Below are 20,681 nucleotides of genomic sequence, written 5' to 3' on the forward strand. Positions count from 1 at the left end.
TGATTCAGTTACATATTTATTCCCAGAAAATTCTTGTACAGTCACTCAGAATTGAGAAAGCTCATTGGAAGAACGAGTGAAACGTTTTCAAGAAATCTACAGTACGTCCAGTTGCCTTGATTTTTTATTTACAGATATATATGAATGTAGATAAATAGGGTCAGCACACAATCTCTGTGTGCGCCGCAGCGGGAAGGAGGAATCTCCAACAAACACATTGATGAAGGCTGGATGGGCCGAAACACATCCTACTGATATATACCTGTTTAAATAAATAAGCATATGACCTGCCTGTCACAGTAACTGTTTCACTACCAGAAAGGACTAGCTATGCATGTTGCTGCAATGAACCGTGATGTACACCGATATACATTGATCCTGCTTTTTAACTGCATACTTTCTAGATCAGTCATACTTCTGTAGGTTAGGATCAATGCTCTGCTGTAATGTTGCTAGTTCTGGGCTTGCATTCCTAAAATATGCAAAACAGGCATATTTACTAGAGTGTGCCAGTTCAGGAGTAGCCGCTTTGGCACGTTTTCTCTTAGCCATTCTTCTAGCTATTACCTATCTACAAATCTCAGCTAAAAAACAGCTGTTTAAAGCATGCATACATTGCACAGTATACACATTTAGCTGCATTGCAAATGGACCAAATCTTAAAATTGGGTTGAGCAGTAAGAAAAAATAAATTCAGTATAAATATGAATTTAAACCAAGCAAACAATATCCAAAGAAAATCTGCCAAACCTTAGTTCTTATGTCCTTGTGTTGAACTATGGTGTTGTATTAAACTATGCACCTATTGCATACATGCAGTTTACTGTACTCTTGCAAACCTTGTTCCACTCAGTAAAACAAATTTACAGTCTATGTGGCTTGAGGTGTTGACACTTCAGTACACATGAAAAAACTCCATGGTCACTAGTAAATCAGAAACTGCAGTCAGTGCTGCGGAATAAACTTTCATTTTTTGAACAACCTCAATCCGCTCAGAACTTGTTGGGATCAACCTGGGGCTATAGAAGTATTGCTCCTTGAGGGAAATACTTCTATAATATACCATCTTTTGGAGCATGCTATATATTTTTTTCTTCTCGATTCTAGATGAAGGTATAGTATAAGACCATCAATTAATATTGCTCTTGCATACCTCTATTTAATCCATGAACTTGAAACACATAAGCATTTAAAGTACGACAAAATGGCCATGTAGTCAAACAAGTAGAAAGGATAAAAACATTTTGAATAAATTTGGAATATACCATATTTTATTTTACATACCAATGAGTGGAAGAGAAAAACATACAATCTGTAACAATTGAATTTTCTCTATGGCAATAGAACCAAACACTATTGTAAACATAGTATTATCAATACTAGTAGTAATAATTTCCAGACCTTTTTAGTGAATGTGATATTGGGTGCTTTATTGGCATAATTAGAGTTTTACTTTTCATTACAAAAATATCAATAAAATATTTTTGTTAGCCTTTGTTCATATCAGGCATACATTTAAAAAAAAAAAAAACTTGGCCTAAAACTGAGCATAGGAGCTCATTTACTAAAGACCATAATTTTCAAACTGAAATATACAGCAATTACTGTATTATTTAGACTTTTTATGTGTGAATTATTGCAAATATGTCTGACCAATGTGGCCCTCTCCCTTCAGTTAAGCTCTGTCTACTTTTAAAAAAGTGGCAAGAGAGGCACGGATTAGTCACATATTTTATACAATATGCAGTTTGAGCAAAAGTTAGCAAATTTTGTATTCCAGAAAACGGGTGTAGCAACATTAAAAAATCACTAAACTATGTTAAAATATGCTTACAATAATGCATCTCTATATGCATCATATTTCTATTATTATTCATAGTGAAAACTGTATATAGTATAATATACATTAATAATTCTTTTACATGGTCTATTTTTCTAGGAATGGTTTATCGAAAGTGCAATATAAATGGAACATGGGACTTTGTACAAAACTCCAACAGATCATTTTCCAACTATTCTGAGTGCATCCGCTTCTTGGAGCCTGAAATGAGCCATAGCAAAGTAAATATATTTAGATTACAAATAAATTTATTTCATAAAACCCAATTTTTAAATCATTGGTGTCTAATGAGATGTAACTGCTGTAATGTTTAGTTGTTCCTCCTCTGCATCTTCTTACTGATCCCTCGAGAATTAGTCATGATTAGAGATGAGTGAATCGATTCAAATCGAAAAAATATATATAGTTGTATCCGAATCCGAATTTTAAGGGGGGGAGGGAGAGTGCATAATGCATAGTGCAGCAATATATGTGTACAATGTGTGTTTTTCAATTCAGAGGGTAGCGTTTTAAATCTCTGACTCCTCAAATGTTTTTGTTTTTTGTTTTGCCAAAATAGCAATATAAGTGTACAACACATGTTTTAGAATGCAGACTAGGGTAGCGTTTTAAATCTCAGTAAAAACAGCTTAAATGGTAGATCGAAATCTGGAACAGGGCATCTCCATATAGTTCAATTTTTTTGGCAAAAATAGTGATACAAGTGTGCAACATGTGTATTACAATACAGAGGGTAGTGTTTTAAATCTCTGAGTGAAAATAAAGTAAATAGTCAGAAATTTGTGACACGTCACAACACATTTGTGTTTTAAATCTCTGAGTAAAAGCAATAGGCCTAAACCTGTTACTGGTACCAACATTGCATTATTTGCAAAGCAAATTGTCAGTAGCAGTGTCTTCAGCTTGTTTGTAAAAAGGGAAGATAATTTTATTGCGCCTCTCTGTCTTTAAGTTCTAGCAAACAGACTTCCAATCTGTTCCATACCATGCAACTATGTAGATTAGGCCAAAAAATATAGAAGGGTTCCAAATGAAAGACCCAGGGACAGTCCTTGTCCACCAAGAGCCAGGATGTGGGTAGTCAGTCAGGGCAAATACCGAGCAGGAAATTTGGAGGGGGACCAAGGAGTCCACCATATGTCATGGGGTAATGTAAATAACAGGTACACCAGACAAACTGACAGCATAGTATAACAGTCTAGGCCTGAAAGCTAGTGAGGGAGAGATGGTTACCTCCTAACAATCACTGAGTCTCTCCCTGACTCCTGATAGTATGTGCAGGCCCTGATGGTGGACGAACACATACACTCGGACTTGGACCCTGCTAATACTATAGCAAACTCTAGATTAGGGAATGGGGAATGAGACTGCTGGCACCTTTCCACAGTGAAGGGGCCAGGGTCTCTCTGAGACCTAGACTGACACAAACAACACAGAGCAAAAGCGGAACTTAGCTTGGGAAGAGTGAGGAACAAGGGCTCCACAAGCAACCAGCAGGAACTCCAGAAGGAAATATCAACCGCACAGTGAGAAGTCAGAGGCAGACAAAAATAGAGCTTCTAACCAGAAAACGAGCAGAACCTGTGGAGAGGTGGGATCCCATCAACAACAACAAACAGAAGGAAACATCCAGAACCTGTCAGATAGACTCACGTGCTGCAAGTCTGTCTGATCTTCTTAGATCTCTCACAGGGCAGGCAATGACACCGTATCACAGTCTGATCAAAGTGGCAGCGAGGGTGAGGAATCCAATGATGATTGTGTGTTGGACAGGACCTGAGAGCCAGATTGAGGTGTTGAGGAGGAGTTAACATCACAGGAAGAGGGTGGTGACAGCAGCAGCAATGAAGAGCAGAGGCAATGTATGCCCACAAATCCCTAAAGAACTGCCAGGGCCATTTTTGCTTCGGGAACAGGTGACGCCTCTGACACTGTAGGTGCATTAGGTCCAGAATGTGCAGAGCTAAGCCAAACACAGCTGCCTCTAACTCTGCTCGAAAATCTCCTGTTTGATTGGTTTTTTTTTCCACTTTCGGAAGATAGCAGCATTGCCCTGTGCAAGCTCTGCAAAAGTAAAATAAGCCATGGTCAGTCAAATACAAAGATAGGCATCACAGCTCTATTGATCCACATGAAGCGGCATTACCCCATCCCATGGGAAAATAGAGTTGGCTGCCAACTACTGTAAGAAGATTTTCCTATTTATCCTGGTCTCCCTTATGGCAGCCAGTACGTGTCTTTCACATCGTTGTCCTCACTTTCTGCCTCTACCGCTCAGACTACTCCTCCTCCATTCCATTCTCATCAATCGATAATGCAATGCATTGCCAGGAAACAAGTTTACACACCTGGCCAAGTTGCTGGCAGTACAGTCACTGCTGTACCATTTTATTGAGTCTGCTGCCATTAGGGAGCTGATGATGTGCGTTCATAAACGTTGGAAGATGCCAAGTCGGAATTATTTCTCCCAAAAAGCCTTCCTGTTCCACAAAATCAGCTGTCACAGTGCCACTCCCACTCCCCCTACTTACTATCAAATGTGTAAAGTCAAATGTTGTCATGAGGTGTTGGAGCTGATTGGCATGGGCAAGAGTAGCTACACAGGTAAGCAGTTTCTAAAGTACATCAAGCAGCAAACATCCCACTGACTGTCACGTTGCCAACTCCAACTGGGCATGGTGGTCAGTGACAATGGGAGCAACATTGTGGTTGCCCTGAACCTGGGATAAATAACACATGCTGTCTGCATGGCACACGTGATAAACCTAGTAGTGCAATGCTTTTTTTTATGCAAGGTGCTGGCAATGTCCATGAGACTGATTGCATTTAAGTCATTCTTACATGGTGAAGAATGCCCTCCTGGAGTTGCAGAGACAGAATGTTTTGCTGTTATACTGCTTAATCCGCGATTAGTGTTGGGCACGAATATTTGAATTGTTAATTTGAATCGCCATTTCAAGAATTCATGAAGATTTAGAATATGGTGCTATATATTCCTATTCTTGAATATTCAAGATTTGTTTTCATCAGTACCCTCCCTTCTTGCTTGTGGGCCAAAGAGAAGGCTACAATGTCTTTGTCTGAGCTTAGCAACATCCCTAGCAACAAATAGGAAAGTTCCCTATCTCTTACTATATAAGAACCTTCCCAGCAGCCATTTTCTGTAGTTTTATGGAGTTCTGAGAAATACAGCAGTGTCATTGCTGTGCTCTGTGCTTTACTGTTTAATTACATTAGATACATAGTTAGCTTATATACATAATACAGATAGTTAGTGGGAGATAGTCAGTGTATGTTAGATCATGATATAGTGTAGCTGATAGGTTCTGCTGTCCATACATACATGCTACAGACATAGTGCTGTGATGTCACAAGTTCACAATACTTCACCAATCAGTAATATGTAGTCAGACCTGCTAAAATGTGAATTTGCACGTATTGTACAAAAATATGTGCATCATTAATTGCCTATTTGCGCAATCGCAAATATATTGGAGCACTCTATCTGCATATAAAGCTATTGTAATGTTCTGCCATGCTAACCATTTTCTCCAGTCTCAGGAAACTTCTAGCAGCTTGGAAAATGTAGCAACAATGACCCGCGCATATTACATTGCCAATTTTCTCAATCAAGAAAATAATTGCTAATTCTCAAATTTGTGAATATATGATGAATATTCAACCAGATATTAGCAAAATATTGCAAATTTGAATATTGACCCCGCTGCTCATCACTATCCGCAATATTCCAAACAGCTAAAATTCTAACTTGTGCATGCTAGAGCATCTGAATGAGCAGAGGAAAACAGTGACTGATTTTGTCATGCACCAAACTGCCTCAGAAGGAAGCATGTGTTGTTTCAAACCAAGAGAAAAAGAAACTGTGCTGCTCTTAACTTCTAGGGAGAGTCTCGACCAAACCAAATGTATGGACAGTTCTCTGCTGCAGTCAATCGCTGATTAAAATCTGGTCTACAAACACATATCTATTCTGACGAAGCAGAGGTGAAACCTCATGCTGCTGCAACATCACTACTCTGTGGTCTCCTCATGCTGCTGCCACCTCATCACTATGTCACTGGGCCACTGTGTGGTCTTCTCATGCTGTTCCCACCCTCCCCACTCCATGACTGGGCCACTATTTTTCCTTTTGGCCTGGTTGACATCATAATTTATTTAACCTTTCTTATGATCTGTTAGAAGGAATAAAAAATGAGACACAAAGGATCCTGTCTATGTAGCAGCTGTAAGGCCTGTATGACATTGTCCCTCTTTTGCATCAGAATTGGCTTATGATTTGGTAGCCAAAAGCGAGAGTGGGTAAAAAACACAAAATACATGCAAATATTCCATTCACGTGTCATCTCTGTTTTGGATCCACTCCTTGGCTTTAGCAATACTGATGGTTTACTGACCAAATGCTTACCGAGTGAAGGCGGATGCTCAACAGACAGGATCCGGTTATTGTTCTGACGAATCAAAGGATTCAGTGATGTCAACACAAACATACTGCTGACACCCTCTCCACTCTGTCGGGGGGCTCTACTTGTATAAGCGTTTAATAGAACAGGTTCTATAGACATCTATGTGGAATCAGCTGACAATGGTGTAAATGGAGTGCACTCTTTCACAGTATACTAGGGTCTTGGGCCTCTACACAGTTCTTTATATCTGGCGTTTACATTGACCTGTAAGGCTGAGTTCACACTTGAGTTATTTGGTCAGTAACTGCCCCGTAACTGCCCAAATAAGTAAAATGTGCAGTGATTCTAACAGTGACGCCTGTCATCTGACAGTATTGTTTCACTACCACAGAAGACTCGCTATGAGTGTTACTACAAGGCACAGTGTTCTACACCACTATACAGGCTCTCTGCAGCCAGGAAATAGCTGTTTTTTAACGCAATTCACTCAGAAAAAAATTGTATTGAATGAAATCTTTTCGAAAATTTGGCGAAGCAGCCGCATCGAATTTTTGAGAAATTCGCTCTTCTCTAGCTGTTTGTTTTAAAGGATCTTGTAAGTATAATAAATGCTGGACATTTGAATCTTAGTGCTTATAAGAAAAAAAACTCTAAAACAACTTTAATATAAACCAGATAAGAAGAAGGTAATTGATTCCCACACAAGATATTCATCTATAAATAACAAATATGTAGAGTTGAGCAGACACCTGGATGTCCGGGTTCGATGGGTTCGGCCGAACTTCACAAAAACCCGAACCCCATTGAAGTAGAATGGGAACCGAACTTTTGAGCACTAAAATGGCTGTAAAAATGTCATGGAAAGGGCTAGAGGGCTGCACATGGCATGAAAATGTGGTTAAGAGCATGGCAAGTGCTCTGCAAACAAATGTGGATAGGGAAATGACTTTAAATAACATAAAATACATAAAAATAAAAAAATTATAATCGTGATCTAGGAGGACGAGGTCGATATGGAGTAGGAGGTTGAGGAGGCGGGGGATGTGGCAGTGTAGGTGGAAGCAGCAGTGAAGGAGGAGGAGGTAGCCTACACAGTTTTTTGGTTTTAAATGTATTTTTATTTTTTTAAATTAGGGTACACCCCAAAACATTGGGAAATATTACCTGTGATAACCCCCTCCAGTCGTGCTAAACACACGTTCAGACAATACACTGGCTGCAGGGCAGGCCAGCCCCTCCAAGGGGTAAAGGGCAAGCTCAGGCCATGTGCCCAATTTGGAGACCCAGAAGTTGCAGGGGCTGACCCCTGTCAGTCAGTTCGTGTAGGCGTGTGCACACATACTGCTCCACCATGTCGCACATCCCCGTGATGTTCACGATCCAATTGGATATCTGCTCTATCAACTTTCGATGTTCTTTTCTGCGCCTACCATGGTGATCACTGTTATCGGTGAATCACATCCAAGGGAGATCAATGGATGAAATTTAATTGTGATCGAGCGGAAATGTGGCAGAAGCTATTAAAACGGAAGAATTTTGAGGAAATTAGGGGGCGCGCGGCAATTACCCACTCCCGACGCGGGGAGGTAGTAATGATAAGTAACAATACAGAACTCTTAAGATGCCCTGTTATTGGAATGATTACTAAAAAATTATAGGGAATGTCACTGGGGTATTTAGGATTTGGAAACGTTAGACAGGAGAGGCCCTGCTGCCGCTTTGTTGACTCTAGATAACTTCTGCCTGATCGCACGTCCCTGTGACGTCCACCATCCATTTGTATATCTTCTCTATCAACTTTCAATGTTCTTTTCTGAGCCTACCATGTTGATCACGGTTATCGGCGAATCAGGGTTCCACGCCGGAGAGGGAGCGTGAGAAAGAGAGACCACATCCAAGGGAGATAAATGTATTACATTTTTTTGGGATCGAGCGGAAATATGGGAAAAGTTATTGAGGCGCAAATGTGGGAAAAATTACTGAAGTGCAAATGTGGGACAAATTATTAAAGCGGAAATGTGGGAAAAATTATTGAAGTGCAAATGTGGGACAAATTAGTAAAGCGCAAATGTGGTACAACTTGTTAAAGTTTAAGCATTGAATCAAAGGAGGTGGTGCGCATCAATTAAAGAAGAATTTCTGTAATTTTATTCCCTGTCACCTATGCAGAGCAGGGGTTTAGGGCTAGGAGGAGCTATATGCTTAGTTGATGACTTGATCACCAGTATTTTGGAATTTGTATAAATAGGGTAGTAATGGTGATTTTTAGTTAAAACTTAACTTTTAATTATTTAGGTAGAATAAGTCCCTAAGTGCTATGATTGGATACAAAGAAAAAGTGCATAATGACACAAGGGATACAAAAATGCTTGGTGCACGGCGACACCTTTAGATTCAAAATAAATTAGTGCACGGCGGCACCTTAAGTAACCAGTGGTCCTACCGTTCCAGCCACGGTCCTCTGGTCTTTAAAGATGTCCAACGCAGAAAGGTTTGCTGTGGAAAAGAGCGATTGGGGCCCAGCGGGGATGTTAATGGGTTAAGAGTACCTAGACAGCCCTAATATATGGGATAAAATGTATGTGTTGATTACCAACTAAAGATACCAACACTATATGTTACTATACCACATTGCCCCTCTGTGTGTGCCTAAATTCCCCTGATGAGTTCTAAAAACGAAACATGCGTGTAGGGACTAGCTACACTAGGGCACAACAGGGCCAAGTAGCAAAAGGGCAAGGTTCCGGACGGGGTCATTCTTATTAGAACGGGTGCTCCGTAAATAGGATGCTAGGGCCGAGATAGCACCCATATATTAGGGCTGTCTAGGTACTCTTAACCCATTAACATCCCCGCCGGGCCCCAATCGCTCTTTTCCACAGCAAACCTTTCTGCGTTGGACATCTTTAAAGACCAGAGGACCGTGGCTGAAACGGTAGGACCACTGGTTACTTAAGGTACCGCCGTGCACTAATTTATTTTGAATCTAAAGGTGTCGCCTGCACCAAGCATTTTTGTATCCCTTGTGTAATTATGCACTTTTTCTTTGTATCCAATCATAGCACTTAGGGACTTATTCTACCTAAATAATTAAAAGTTACGTTTTAACTAAAAATCACCATTACTACCCTGTTTATACAAAGAGCAGGGGTTTATTCACGTCCAAAATTGTAAAATGTCAACCCAATAATGTAACAGAAAAATTACAGAAATTTATTAACCTGTCTACTTGGTAGAGAAGGGGTCTATGACAGAAAAAAATAGTTTATTGTCACCCGAAAATGTAAAAGAAAAATTATTGAATTGTATTAACCTGTCAACTAGGTAGAGGAGGGGTATATTACACCCAAAAATTAGTGAATTTCACCTGAAAATGTAAACAGACAAATTAGTATATATTTTTTTTTTACCTGTCTACTAGGTATAGCAGTGGTACATCACACCCAAAAATTTATACATTTCACCCAAATTAGTAAAATGACATATAATAAAATAAAATACGTACAAATAAAATTTCAAAATGTATTTATGAGGTGGAGTTCCATATGGAGTAGGAGTTTGAGAAAGCGTTGGAGGTAGCATTGTAGGTGAAAGCGGCGGTGGAGGAGGACGAGGTAGCCAACGGTGGTTTTTGGTTTTAATTTAATTTTTTTAATTTTTTTAGGGTACACTCCAAAAGAGTGTGAAATATCCAAAATACAAGAATGAGCAATTGCGCTGTGGTATAACAATGGCTGGTTAAGGCCGGTATACATGTCTATTCTGCACAAGGTACGGACAAGTCCTCTGGGATCCATGCCTAGTTCATTTTAATGAACGTGAGCTTGTCCATATTGGCTGTGGACAAGCGGCTGCACTTGTCTGTGATGAAGCCCCCTGCTGTGCTAAACACACGTTCAGATAATACACTGGCTGCAGGGCAGGCCAGCACCTCCATGGCGTAAAGGGCAAGCTCAGGCCATGTGCCCAATTTGGAGACCCAGAAGTTGAAGGGGGCAGACCCTTCATTCAGTATGTGTAGGCGTGTGCACACATACTGCTGCACCATGTTGGTGAAATTCTGCCTCCTGCTAAGACGTTCCATATCAGCTGGTGGTGCTGGTTGTTGTGGCGTGCTGACAAAGCTTTTCCACATTTTGGCCATGCTAACCCTGCCTTCTGAGGTGCTGGTGGTGCACCAGCTGCATTGGCGACCTCTTCCTCTTCCTCTGCCTTCGCCTTGTGCTTCCACTGTGTCCCCAATGTAAGGTGGGAATGCCACCAGCAGCGAGTATACTAGCATGCGCTTGTACTCGCGCATCTTACTATCACGGTCCAGTGAAGGAATTAAGGACGGTACTTTGTCCTTGTAACAGGGATCCAGCAGTGTGGCCACCTGTCACGGCTGAGGATGGGGAAAACCCTCAGCCGTGCAATGCCAGAAGATGGATGGTCAATGCAAGGCCAGGACAGGAATCAGGGAGCAGGTCACCTCCTATCAATCCCTAATTCTGACCCTGTCTCCTAGCCGTATGAGCCGACCCTGATGGAGGGAGGGCTCATACTCCGGAACCTAATATTCCTACTCACCCTCATGGTGGCCCTGGACTAGGAGAAGGGTAAGACTACCTGTTCCTCCAGGATACGGACAATCAAGAGTCTCACTGGCCAAGCTATAAAGAAAGGGGAAACATAAACAGACATATGGCAATGGCAGGTAAGTGAAACAAGAACCACACCTACCTGCCACAGACACACAGCCTGGAACCCATGTGCAAATGCTGCTGTCCACAACAACACAAGGGACACAGCACACACCACACAACACTCGGGAACCCAGGAAACCATAAGCTGCAATAAACAAGCATACCAAACACACACCTTCATAACATCATGTGTAACATAAACTTATGACCACAAGGGTGGCCCACACTGGCAGATGGTAAATAACCAGGAGGATGCCTCCAGCAACCATGGCTGAAGTACCCCTCAGCATCTGGTCTCCAAAAAGGCTTTATAGCCCAAAGTAGCCACACCCACACAGACACACCCAGTGTTCACACAGAAAGAAGGGAGTTAACCCTTCCTACACCAGGCAGGGTAGTGAAGCCACTTAAAGGGAAAAGCACATAAACAAACTCACCTGTTACTGCCGGCAACGGCATGCGTGGCAACCATGTCCTGAGGAACAGCCAGCAGGCTGAGACACTGCCACCACATGCACACAACACCAGACGTTGCCGCGGACAACCGCAAGTGAAGGGAGGTGTCACAGTGCATACAAACATAACCTCATGCACAACAAACAGACAAAGTGCATACACAAAACTACATGTTGCCAAAGACAACCGCATGCATGGACAGCGAGCTTCCCAGCAACCAGCTCAGGCTGCTCCACTGCCCAACAACCACAAGTTGCCAGCGGCAACCACATGTGAGGCAAGATACTAGCCCTCACCTGTGGTTGACAACAATACCAGACCACGGGCAAATGCATGCGGCTCCCAAGGAGTCACGACCATGGTCGTGACACCACCCAGTAATCAGCACACGTTAGAATGCAGGCAACTCGGCGGTCATTGCAGAGACACTGCAGCATGTAATCGCTCATGTGTGATAGGCTGCCCAGAGGCAACGAAAAGCTGTCCTCTGTGGGAGGTGTATTGTCTGTGTCCTCTGTATCCCCCCAGCCACGCACCAGTGATGGCCATGAGCTGGTCTGGGTGCCACCCTACTGTGAACAATGTTCCTCCTCCTCCTCCTCCTTATCCTCCACCTCGTCATCCTCCAGAACTGTGCCCTGGCTGGACAATTGTGTACCTGGCGTTTGTGGGTTCAGGGACCAACCCTCGGAGCCACTTGTGAATTACTGGCCGGAAACTCTACGAAATGATCCCTCTTCCTCCTCCTCCTCCTCCTTCTGTGCCACATCCTCTAACATCATCGACAGCAGCGTTTTTTCACGGAGGCATAGAAGTGGCATAGTAACGCTAAGAACAACGTTATCGGCACTGGCCATGTTGTTGAAGTACTCGAAACAGGGCAGACCCGTCATTTAGTACGTGTAGGCGTGTGCACACATACTGCTCCACCATGTTGGTGAAATGCTGCCTCCTGCTAAGACGTTCCATATCAGCTGGTGGTGCTGGATGTTGTGGCATGCTGACAAAGCTTTTTCACATTTCGGCCATGCTAACCCTGCCTTCTGAGGTGCTGGCGGTGCCCCAGCTGCGTTGGCGACCTCTTTCTCAGCCTTCGCCTTGTGCTTTCACTGTGCCCCCGCTGTCAGGTGGAAATGCCACCAGCAGCGCATCTACCAGCGTGCGCTTGTACTCGCGCATCTTACGATCATGCTCCAGTGATGGAATTAAGGATGGTACGTTGTCCTTGTAACGGGAATCGAGCAGCGTGGCCACCCAGTAATCAGCACAAGTTAGAATGTGGGCAACTCGGCGGTCGTTGCGGAGACACTGCAGCATGTAATCGCTCATGTGTGCCAGGCTGCACAGAGCCAACGAAAAGCTGTCCTCTGTGGGAGGTGTAACATCTGTGTCCTTTGTATCCCCCCCAGCCACACACAAGTGATGGCCATGAGCTGGTGTGGGTGCTACCCTGCTGTGAACATGGTTCCTCTTCCTCCATCTCCTCCTCCTCATCCTCCACCTCGTCATCCTCCAGAACTGTGCCCTGGCTGGACAATTGTTTACCTGGCATTTGTGGGTGCAGGAACCCACCCTCAGAGCCACTTGTGAATGACTGGCCGGAAACCCTACGAAATGATCCCTCTTCCTCCTCCTCCTCCTGTGCAACATCCTCTTCCATCATCGACAGGAGCGTTTTTTTTATGAAGCATAGAAGTGGGATAGTAACGCTGAGAACGGCATTATCGGCACTGGCCATGTTGGTGAAGTACTCGAAACAGCGCAACAAGGAACACAGGTCTCGCATGGAGGCCCAGTGATTGGTGTTGAAGTGGTGTTGTTCCGCAGAGCAACTAACCCGTGCGTGCTGCAGCTGGAACTCCACTATCGCCTTCTGCTGCTCGCACAGTCTGTACAGCATGTGCAAGGTGGAGTTCCACCTTGTGGGCATGTCGCATATGAGGCGGTGAGCGGGAAGGCCGAAGTTACGCAGCAGCCCTGATAGGCTAGCAGCAGCAGGGTAAGAACGCCGAAAGCGCGCACAGACAGCCTGCACTTTATGCAGCAGCTCTGACATATCGGGGTAATTTTTAAGGAATCTCTGCCCCACGAAATTCAGCACATGCGCCAGGCAAGATATGTGCCTCAAACCGGCTAGTTCCAGAGCTGCTACGAGATTTTGTTTATTATCGCACACTACCAGGCCGGGCTTGAGGCTCACAGCTCCTGTGCGGTGTGGTATTTGTCCCCCAAACAGATATGTTTTAAAACTGCCTGCTATCATTTACCCCTGGCTGTGCTGAAGTTGGTGGTGAAGGTGTTAAGCTGACCGGATGAGAAGCCGGTAGAGGATGAGGAAGTGGAGTAGGAAGCAACTGTAGGCAAACTGAAGCACCCGGCAATCCTCTGTGGTGGAAGGACATGCGCCAAACTGCTATCCGCCTCAGGCCCAGCCGCCACTGCATTTACCCAGTGTGCTGTTATGGAGATATAACATCCCTGACCGTGCTTACTGGTCCACGTATCCACACAGATGGCGTTGCGCAGTGCACACCCAATTTTGTCCAACACTTGGTTGTACAGGGAAGGGATGGCTCGCCTGAAGAAGTAGTGGCGGCTGGGCACGACATACTGTGGAACAGCCACTGCCATAAGGCCTTTAAAACTCTCTGTCTTCACCAGACGGAATTACAACATTTCAAAGGCCAGTAAATTTCAAATGTGGGCATTCAGGGCTAGGGACCGCGGGTGGGTAGGGGGGTACTTCTTCCTCTCCAGTGCTAAACGCTTCCGTGGGACATTGTGGAGATGCTTGGTGACCCAGGTGGTGGTGTTGCTGGCAGATCCTCTGTTTGCGGGGTGGTAGGTGGCACTGTCACTCTAGAGGTGGATGAAGAGGCCGAGACTGCAGCAGAAGAGGAAGCAGGAGGAGCCAGAGACCTTTCTTGATTTTTGAGGTGTCTACTCCACTATAGATCGTGCTTTGCACTTAAATGCCTGGTCATGCATGTTGTGCTCAGGTTGAGAACGTTTATGCCTAGCTTCAGGCTCTGATTGCACAGCTTGCAAACCACTCTTTTTTAGAGTTAAGAGGACACCTGGATGTTCGGGTTCGACGAGTTCGGCCGAACTTGAAAAAAAAGTTCGGGTTCGGGACCCGAACTCGACCCCGAACCCGAACCCTATTGAAGTCAATGGGGACCCGAACTTTTAGGCACTAAAATGGCTCTAAAATAGTCCTGGAAAGGGCTAGATGGATGCAAAAGGCATCAAAATGTGCTTAAGAGCATGGCAACTGTTCTGCAAACAAATGTGGATAGGGAAATTACTTAAAATAATATAAAATACAGAAAAATTCAAAATAACAATCTGGATCTAGGAGTAGGAGTTTGAGGAGGCGGTGGATGTCAGGAGGTTGACGTGGCGGTTTAGGTGGAAGCGGCTGTAAGGGAGGAATAGGTAGCCAACTCTGATTTGTGTTATTTTATTTTATTTAATTGGGGTATCCCCCAAAATATTGGGACATATAACAAAATAAAACAAAGAATAAGTGCACTTGAGAACAAGAATGGATGGTTGAGGCTGGTATAAATGTCTATTCTGCAAAAGGTACGGACAATTCCTGTGGGATCCATGCCTGGTTCATTTTAATAAACGTAAGCTTGTCCACATTGGCTGTGGCCTGTGATAATGCTCTCTGCCGTGCTAATCACATGTTCACATTATACACTGGCTGCAGGGCAGTTCAGCACCTCCAAGGCTGACAAAGCTTTTCCACATTTGGGCCATGCTAACCCTGCCTTCTCAGGTGCCTCTGCCTTCGCCTTGTGCTTCCACTGTGCCCTGCTGTCAGGTGGGAATGCCATCAGCGTGCGCTTGTAGTCGCCCATATTCCGATCAGTAACAGACAGATGTTTTCACTAAATTGAGTTCCCTGTCAGCAATGCAGAGCAGGGGTTCATGTCACCCAGCAATAGAACAGAGGATTTTGAGAGATTTAGGCCCCTGTCACCCAGGCACAGCAGGGGTTCATTCACAGCAAAAGGGGGTTCATGTCACCCAGCAATAGAACAGAGGATTTTGAGAGATTTATGCCCATGTCACCCAGGCACAGCAGGGGTTTATTCACGGCAAAAAGAGGTTCATTTCACCCAGCAATAGAAGAGAGGATTTTGAGAGATTTAGGCCCATGTCACCCAAACACAACAGGGGATCGTTCACGGCAAAAAGGGGTTCATGTCACCCAGCAATAGAACAGAGAATTTTGAGAGATTTAGGCCCCTGTCACCCAGGCACAGCAGGGCTTCATTCACGGCAAAAGGTTGTTCATGTCACCCAGCAATAGAACAGAGGATTTTGAGAGATTTAGGCCCCTGTCACCCAGGCACAGCAGGGCTTCATTCACGGCAAAAGGTTGTTCATGTCACCCAGCAATAGAACAGAGGATTTTGAGAGATTTAGGCCCATATCACCCAGGCACAGCAGTTTTTTTTTCTTGGCAAATGGGCTTCATGTCACCCAGCAATAGAACAGAGGATTTTGAGAGATTTAGGCCCCTGTCATCCAGGCACAGCAGGGGTTTGTATACGCCAAAAATGGTAAAATGTCACCCGACAATTAAAAATAAGAATTTTTTCCATTTAGGGCACTAAAATTGGCAATTTTTTTGCTTTAAAATGGCTCTAAAATAGTCATTGAAAAGGTTAAAGGGATGTAAAAGGCAGTAAAATGTGCTTAAGAGCATGACAACTGCTCTGCAAACAAATGTGTATAGGGAAATAACTTAAAATGAAATAAAACAACTAAAAATTACAAATTATTAACCTGCAACTCAGAGAAGGAGGTGGATAAGGAGTCGGAGGTTGAGAAGGCGGTGAATGTGGTGTTGTAGGTGGAGGCAGCAATGGAGGAGGAAGCCAACAATGTTTTTTTTATTTTTTTTATTGGGTAGGTAGCCCCCAAAATATTGGGACAAATAAAAAAAAAGAAAACAAAGAATCATTGCACTTGACATGAGTACAAGAATGTATGTTTGATGGTGGTATAAATGTCTATTCTGCACAAGGTACAGACAAGTCTTGTGGGATCCAAGCCTGTTTCATTTTAATGAACGTGAGCTTGTCCACATTGACTCTGGACAGGCGGCTGCGTCTGTCTGTAATGACGCCTCCTGCCGTGCTAAACACACCTTCAGAGAGTACACTGGCTGCAGGGCAGGCCAGCACCTCCAAGGCATACAGGGCAAGCTCTGGCCATGTGGACAATTTGGAGACCCTGAAGTTGAATGGTGCAGAACCATCAGTCAGTACGTGTAGGCGTGTGCACAGGTACTGTTCCACCATGTTGTTCAAATGCTGCCTCCTGCTAACATGCTCCATATCAGCAGTTGGGACCGGTTGTTGCGGCGAGGTGACAAAGCTTTTCCACATGTCGGCCATGCTAACCCTGCCTTCTGAGGTGCTGGCGCTGACACAGCTGTGTTGGCGACCTCTTCCTCCTCCCCTGCCTTCGCCTTGTGCTTCCACTTGTCCCCCGACGTCAGTCGGGAGTGCTCTCAGGAGCGCGTCTATCAGCGTCCGCCTGTAGTCGCGCATCTTCCGATCATGCTCCAGTGAGGGAATTAAGGACGGCACATTGTCTTTGTAACGGGGATCCAGCAGGGTGGCCACCCAGTAGTCAGCACACGTTAAAATGTGGGCAACTCTGCTGTTGTTGCGCAGGCACTGTAGCATGTAGTCGCTCATGTGTGCCAGGCTGCCCAGAGGTAAGGACAAGCTGTCCTCTGTGGGAGGCGTATCGTCTGAGTCCACCGTATCCCCCCAGCCACCCACTAGTGATGGGCCCGAGCTGCGCTGGATGCCACCCTGCTGTGAACATGCTTCATCCCCATCCTCCTCCTCATCCTCCTCCTCCTTGTTCTCCAGTAGTCGGCCCTGGCTGGCCAAATTTGTACCTGGCCTCTGCTGTTGCAAAAATCCTCTTTCTGAGCCACTTCTAAAAGACTGGCCTGAAAGTGTTAGAGATGACCCCTCTTCCTCCTCCTCGTCCTGGGCCACATCTTCTTCCATCATCGCCCTAAATGTTTTCTCAAGGAGACATAGAAATGGTATTGTAACGCTGATAACGGCGTCATCGCCACTTGCCATGTTGTTGGAGTATTCGAAACAGCGCAACAGGGCACGCAGGTCTCGCATGGAGGCCCAGTCATTGGTGGTGAAGTGGTGCTGTTCCGCAGTCCGACTCACCTGTGCATTCTGCAGCTGAAACTCCACTATGGCCTGCTGCTGCTCGCACAGTCTCTCCAGCATTTGCAAGGTGGAGTTCCACCTGGTGGGCACGTCGCATATGAGGCGGTGAGCGGGAAGTCTGAAGTTACACTGTAGAGCAGACAGCTGAGCAGCGGCAGGATGAGAACGCCGGAAGCGCGCACAGACGGCCCGCACTTTACACAGTAGCTCTGACATGTCGGGGTAGTTGTGAATGAAATTCTGCACCACCAAATTTAGCACATGCGCCAGGCAAGGGATGTGCGTCAAATCTGCTAGTCCCAGAGCTACAACGAGATTTCGCCCATTATCGCACACCACCAGGCCAGGCTTGAGGCTCACTGGCAGCAACCACTCGTTGGTCTGTTGCTCTATACCCTGCCACAACTCCTGCGCGGTGTGGGGCCTGTCCCCCAAACACATCAGTTTCAGAATGGCCTGCTGACGTTTTCCCCTGGCTGTGCTGAAGTTGGTGGAGAAGGTCTGTCGCTGACAGGATGAGGAGGTGGTAGAAGAGGAGGAGGAAGCCGAGTAGGAGGAGGAGGCAACAGGAGGCAAAGAATGATGCCCTGCGATCCTTGGCGGCGGAAGGACATGCGCCAAACAGCTCTCCGCCTGGGGCCCAGCCGCCACTACATTTACCCAGTGTGCAGTTAGAGAGATATAGCGTCCCTGGCCGTGCTTACTGGTCCACGTGTCTGTGGTTAGGTGGACCTTGCCACAGATGGCGTTGCGCAGTGCACACTTGATTTTATCCGATACTTGGTTGTGCAGGGAGGGCACGGCTCTCCTGGAGAAGTAGTGGTGGCTGGGAACGACGTACTGTGGGACAGCAAGCGACATGAGCTGTTCGAAGCTGTCCGTCTCCACCAGCCTGAATGAAAGCATTTCAAGGGCCAGTAGTTTAGAAATGCTGGCATTCAGGGCAAAGGATCGAGGGTGGCTAGGTGGGAATTTATGCTTTCTATCAAAGGTTTCTGAGATGGAGAGCTGAACGCTTCCGTGTGACATGGTGGAGATGCTTGGTGACGGAGGTGGTGTTGGTGGCACATCCTCTATTTGCTGGGCGGCGGGTGCCAACGTTCCTGCAGAGGTGGAGGAAGAGGCCGAGGCCGCAGCATAAGAGGGAGCAGGAGGGGCCTGATCCCTTTCTTGGTTTTTAAGGTGCTTACTCCACTGCAGCCTGTGTCTCGCATGTAGATGCCTGGTCATGCAGGTTGTGCTAAGGTTCAGAACGTTAATGCCTCGCTTCTGGCTCTGATGGCACAGTGTGCAAACCACTCGGTTCTTGTCGTCAGCACATTGTCTGAAGAAGTTCCATGCCAGGGAACTCCTTGAAGCTGCCTTTGGTGTGCTCGGTCCCTGTTGACGGTGGCCAGTAGCAGGCGAACTGTTTTGGCGACGGCTGCTCTGCTTTTGCACCCTGCTCCCGCTTTTGCTACGCTGTTGGCTCGGTCTCACCACTGCCTCTTCCTCCGAACTCTGAAAGTCAGTGGCATGACCTTCATTCCATGTGGGGTCTAGGACCTCATCGTCCCGTGCATCGTCTTCCACCCAGTCTTCCTCCCTGACCTCCTTTTCGGTCTGCACACTGCAGAAAGACGCAACAGTTGGAACCTGTGTTTCGTCACCATCAGAGACGTGCTGAGGTGGTATTGCCATGTCCTCATCAGGAAACATAAGTGGTGCATTCTATGTCTTCCACCCCTTAAGAAGGGGTAGGTGGATGCCCTTGGGAAACCCTGCCAGCAGAGTCTTCAAACAGCATAAGAGACTGCTGCATGACTTGAGGCTCAGACAGGTTCCCCGATATGCAGGGGGGTGATGTGACAGACTGATGGGCATGGGTTTCAAGCACCACCTGTGCGCTTTCTGCAGAGGACTGGGTGGGGAATAATGTGAACGTGCTGGATCCACTGGATCCACTGTCGGCCACCCAATTGACTAGCGCTTGTACTTGCTCAGGACTTACCATCCTTAGAACGGCATTAGGCCCGACCAAATATCGCTGTAGATTCTGGCGGCTACTGGGACCTGAGGTAGTAGGTTCAGTAGGACGTGTAGCTGTGGCAGAACGGCCACGTCCTCTCCCTGCACCAGAGGCTCCACCAACACCACCACCACGACCATGACCGCGTCCCTTATAAGATGTTTGCCTCATAGTTAGCATTCACAAAGCAAAGTAAAAAGTGGTTAAGTCTGTAAATGTAGGGTATTGCACTAAATTATTTATTTTTTTAACTCTATATGACAGCGGTATTTGTGGCCTAAATTTCACAGTAACTTATGCACGTCTAATCCCAGATGTGCAGTATACACTCACCTAAAGAATTATTAGGAACACCATACTAATACAGTGTTGGACCCCCTTTTGCCTTCAGAACTGCCTTAATTCTACGTGGCATTGATTCAACAAGGTGCTGATAGCATTTTTTAGAAATGTTGGCCCATATTGATAGGATAGCATCTTGCAGTTGATGGAGATTTGAGGGATGCACATCCAGGGCACGAAGCTCCCGTTCCAACACATAGAAACATAGAAACATAGAATGTGTCGGCAGATAAGAACCATTTGGCCCATCTAGTCTGCCCAATATACTAAATACTATGGATAGCCCCTGGCTTTATCTTATATGAAGGATGGCCTTATGCCTATCCCATGCATGCTTAAACTCCTCCACTGTATTTGCAGCTGCCACTTCTGCAGGAAGGCTATTCCATGCATCCACTACTCTCTCAGTAAAGTAATACTTCCTGATATTACTTTTAAACCTTTGCCCCTCTAATTTAAAACTATGTCCTTTTGTAGCAGTTTTTCTTCTTTTAAATATTCTTTCCTCTTTTACCTTGTTGATTCCCTTTATGTATTTAAAAGTTTCTATCATATCCACTCTGTCTCGTCTTTCTTCCAAGCTATACAAAGACCAAACCCAAAGATGCTCTATTGGGTTGAGATCTGGTGACTGTGGGGGCCATTTTAGTACATTGAACTCATTGTCATGTTCAAGAAACCAATTTGAAATGATTCAAA

General features: G+C 45.3%; 1 protein-coding gene across 1 annotated transcript in view; it reads left to right on the forward strand.

Annotated features, from left to right (window-relative positions):
* The window catches only part of PTH2R (parathyroid hormone 2 receptor), a 745,316-nt gene that overhangs the window by 83,014 nt on the left and 641,621 nt on the right, over nt 1–20,681 (forward strand). Inside the window, exon 2 of the mRNA XM_040441156.1 lies at nt 1,940–2,061. Coding sequence (XP_040297090.1) covers nt 1,942–2,061 — 120 coding nt within the window. The 5' untranslated portion in view covers nt 1,940–1,941. The remainder of the gene's footprint in view (nt 1–1,939; nt 2,062–20,681) is intronic.

The sequence above is a fragment of the Bufo bufo genome, chromosome 7 (genome assembly GCF_905171765.1).
Source record: "Bufo bufo chromosome 7, aBufBuf1.1, whole genome shotgun sequence".
Lineage (NCBI taxonomy): Eukaryota > Metazoa > Chordata > Amphibia > Anura > Bufonidae > Bufo > Bufo bufo.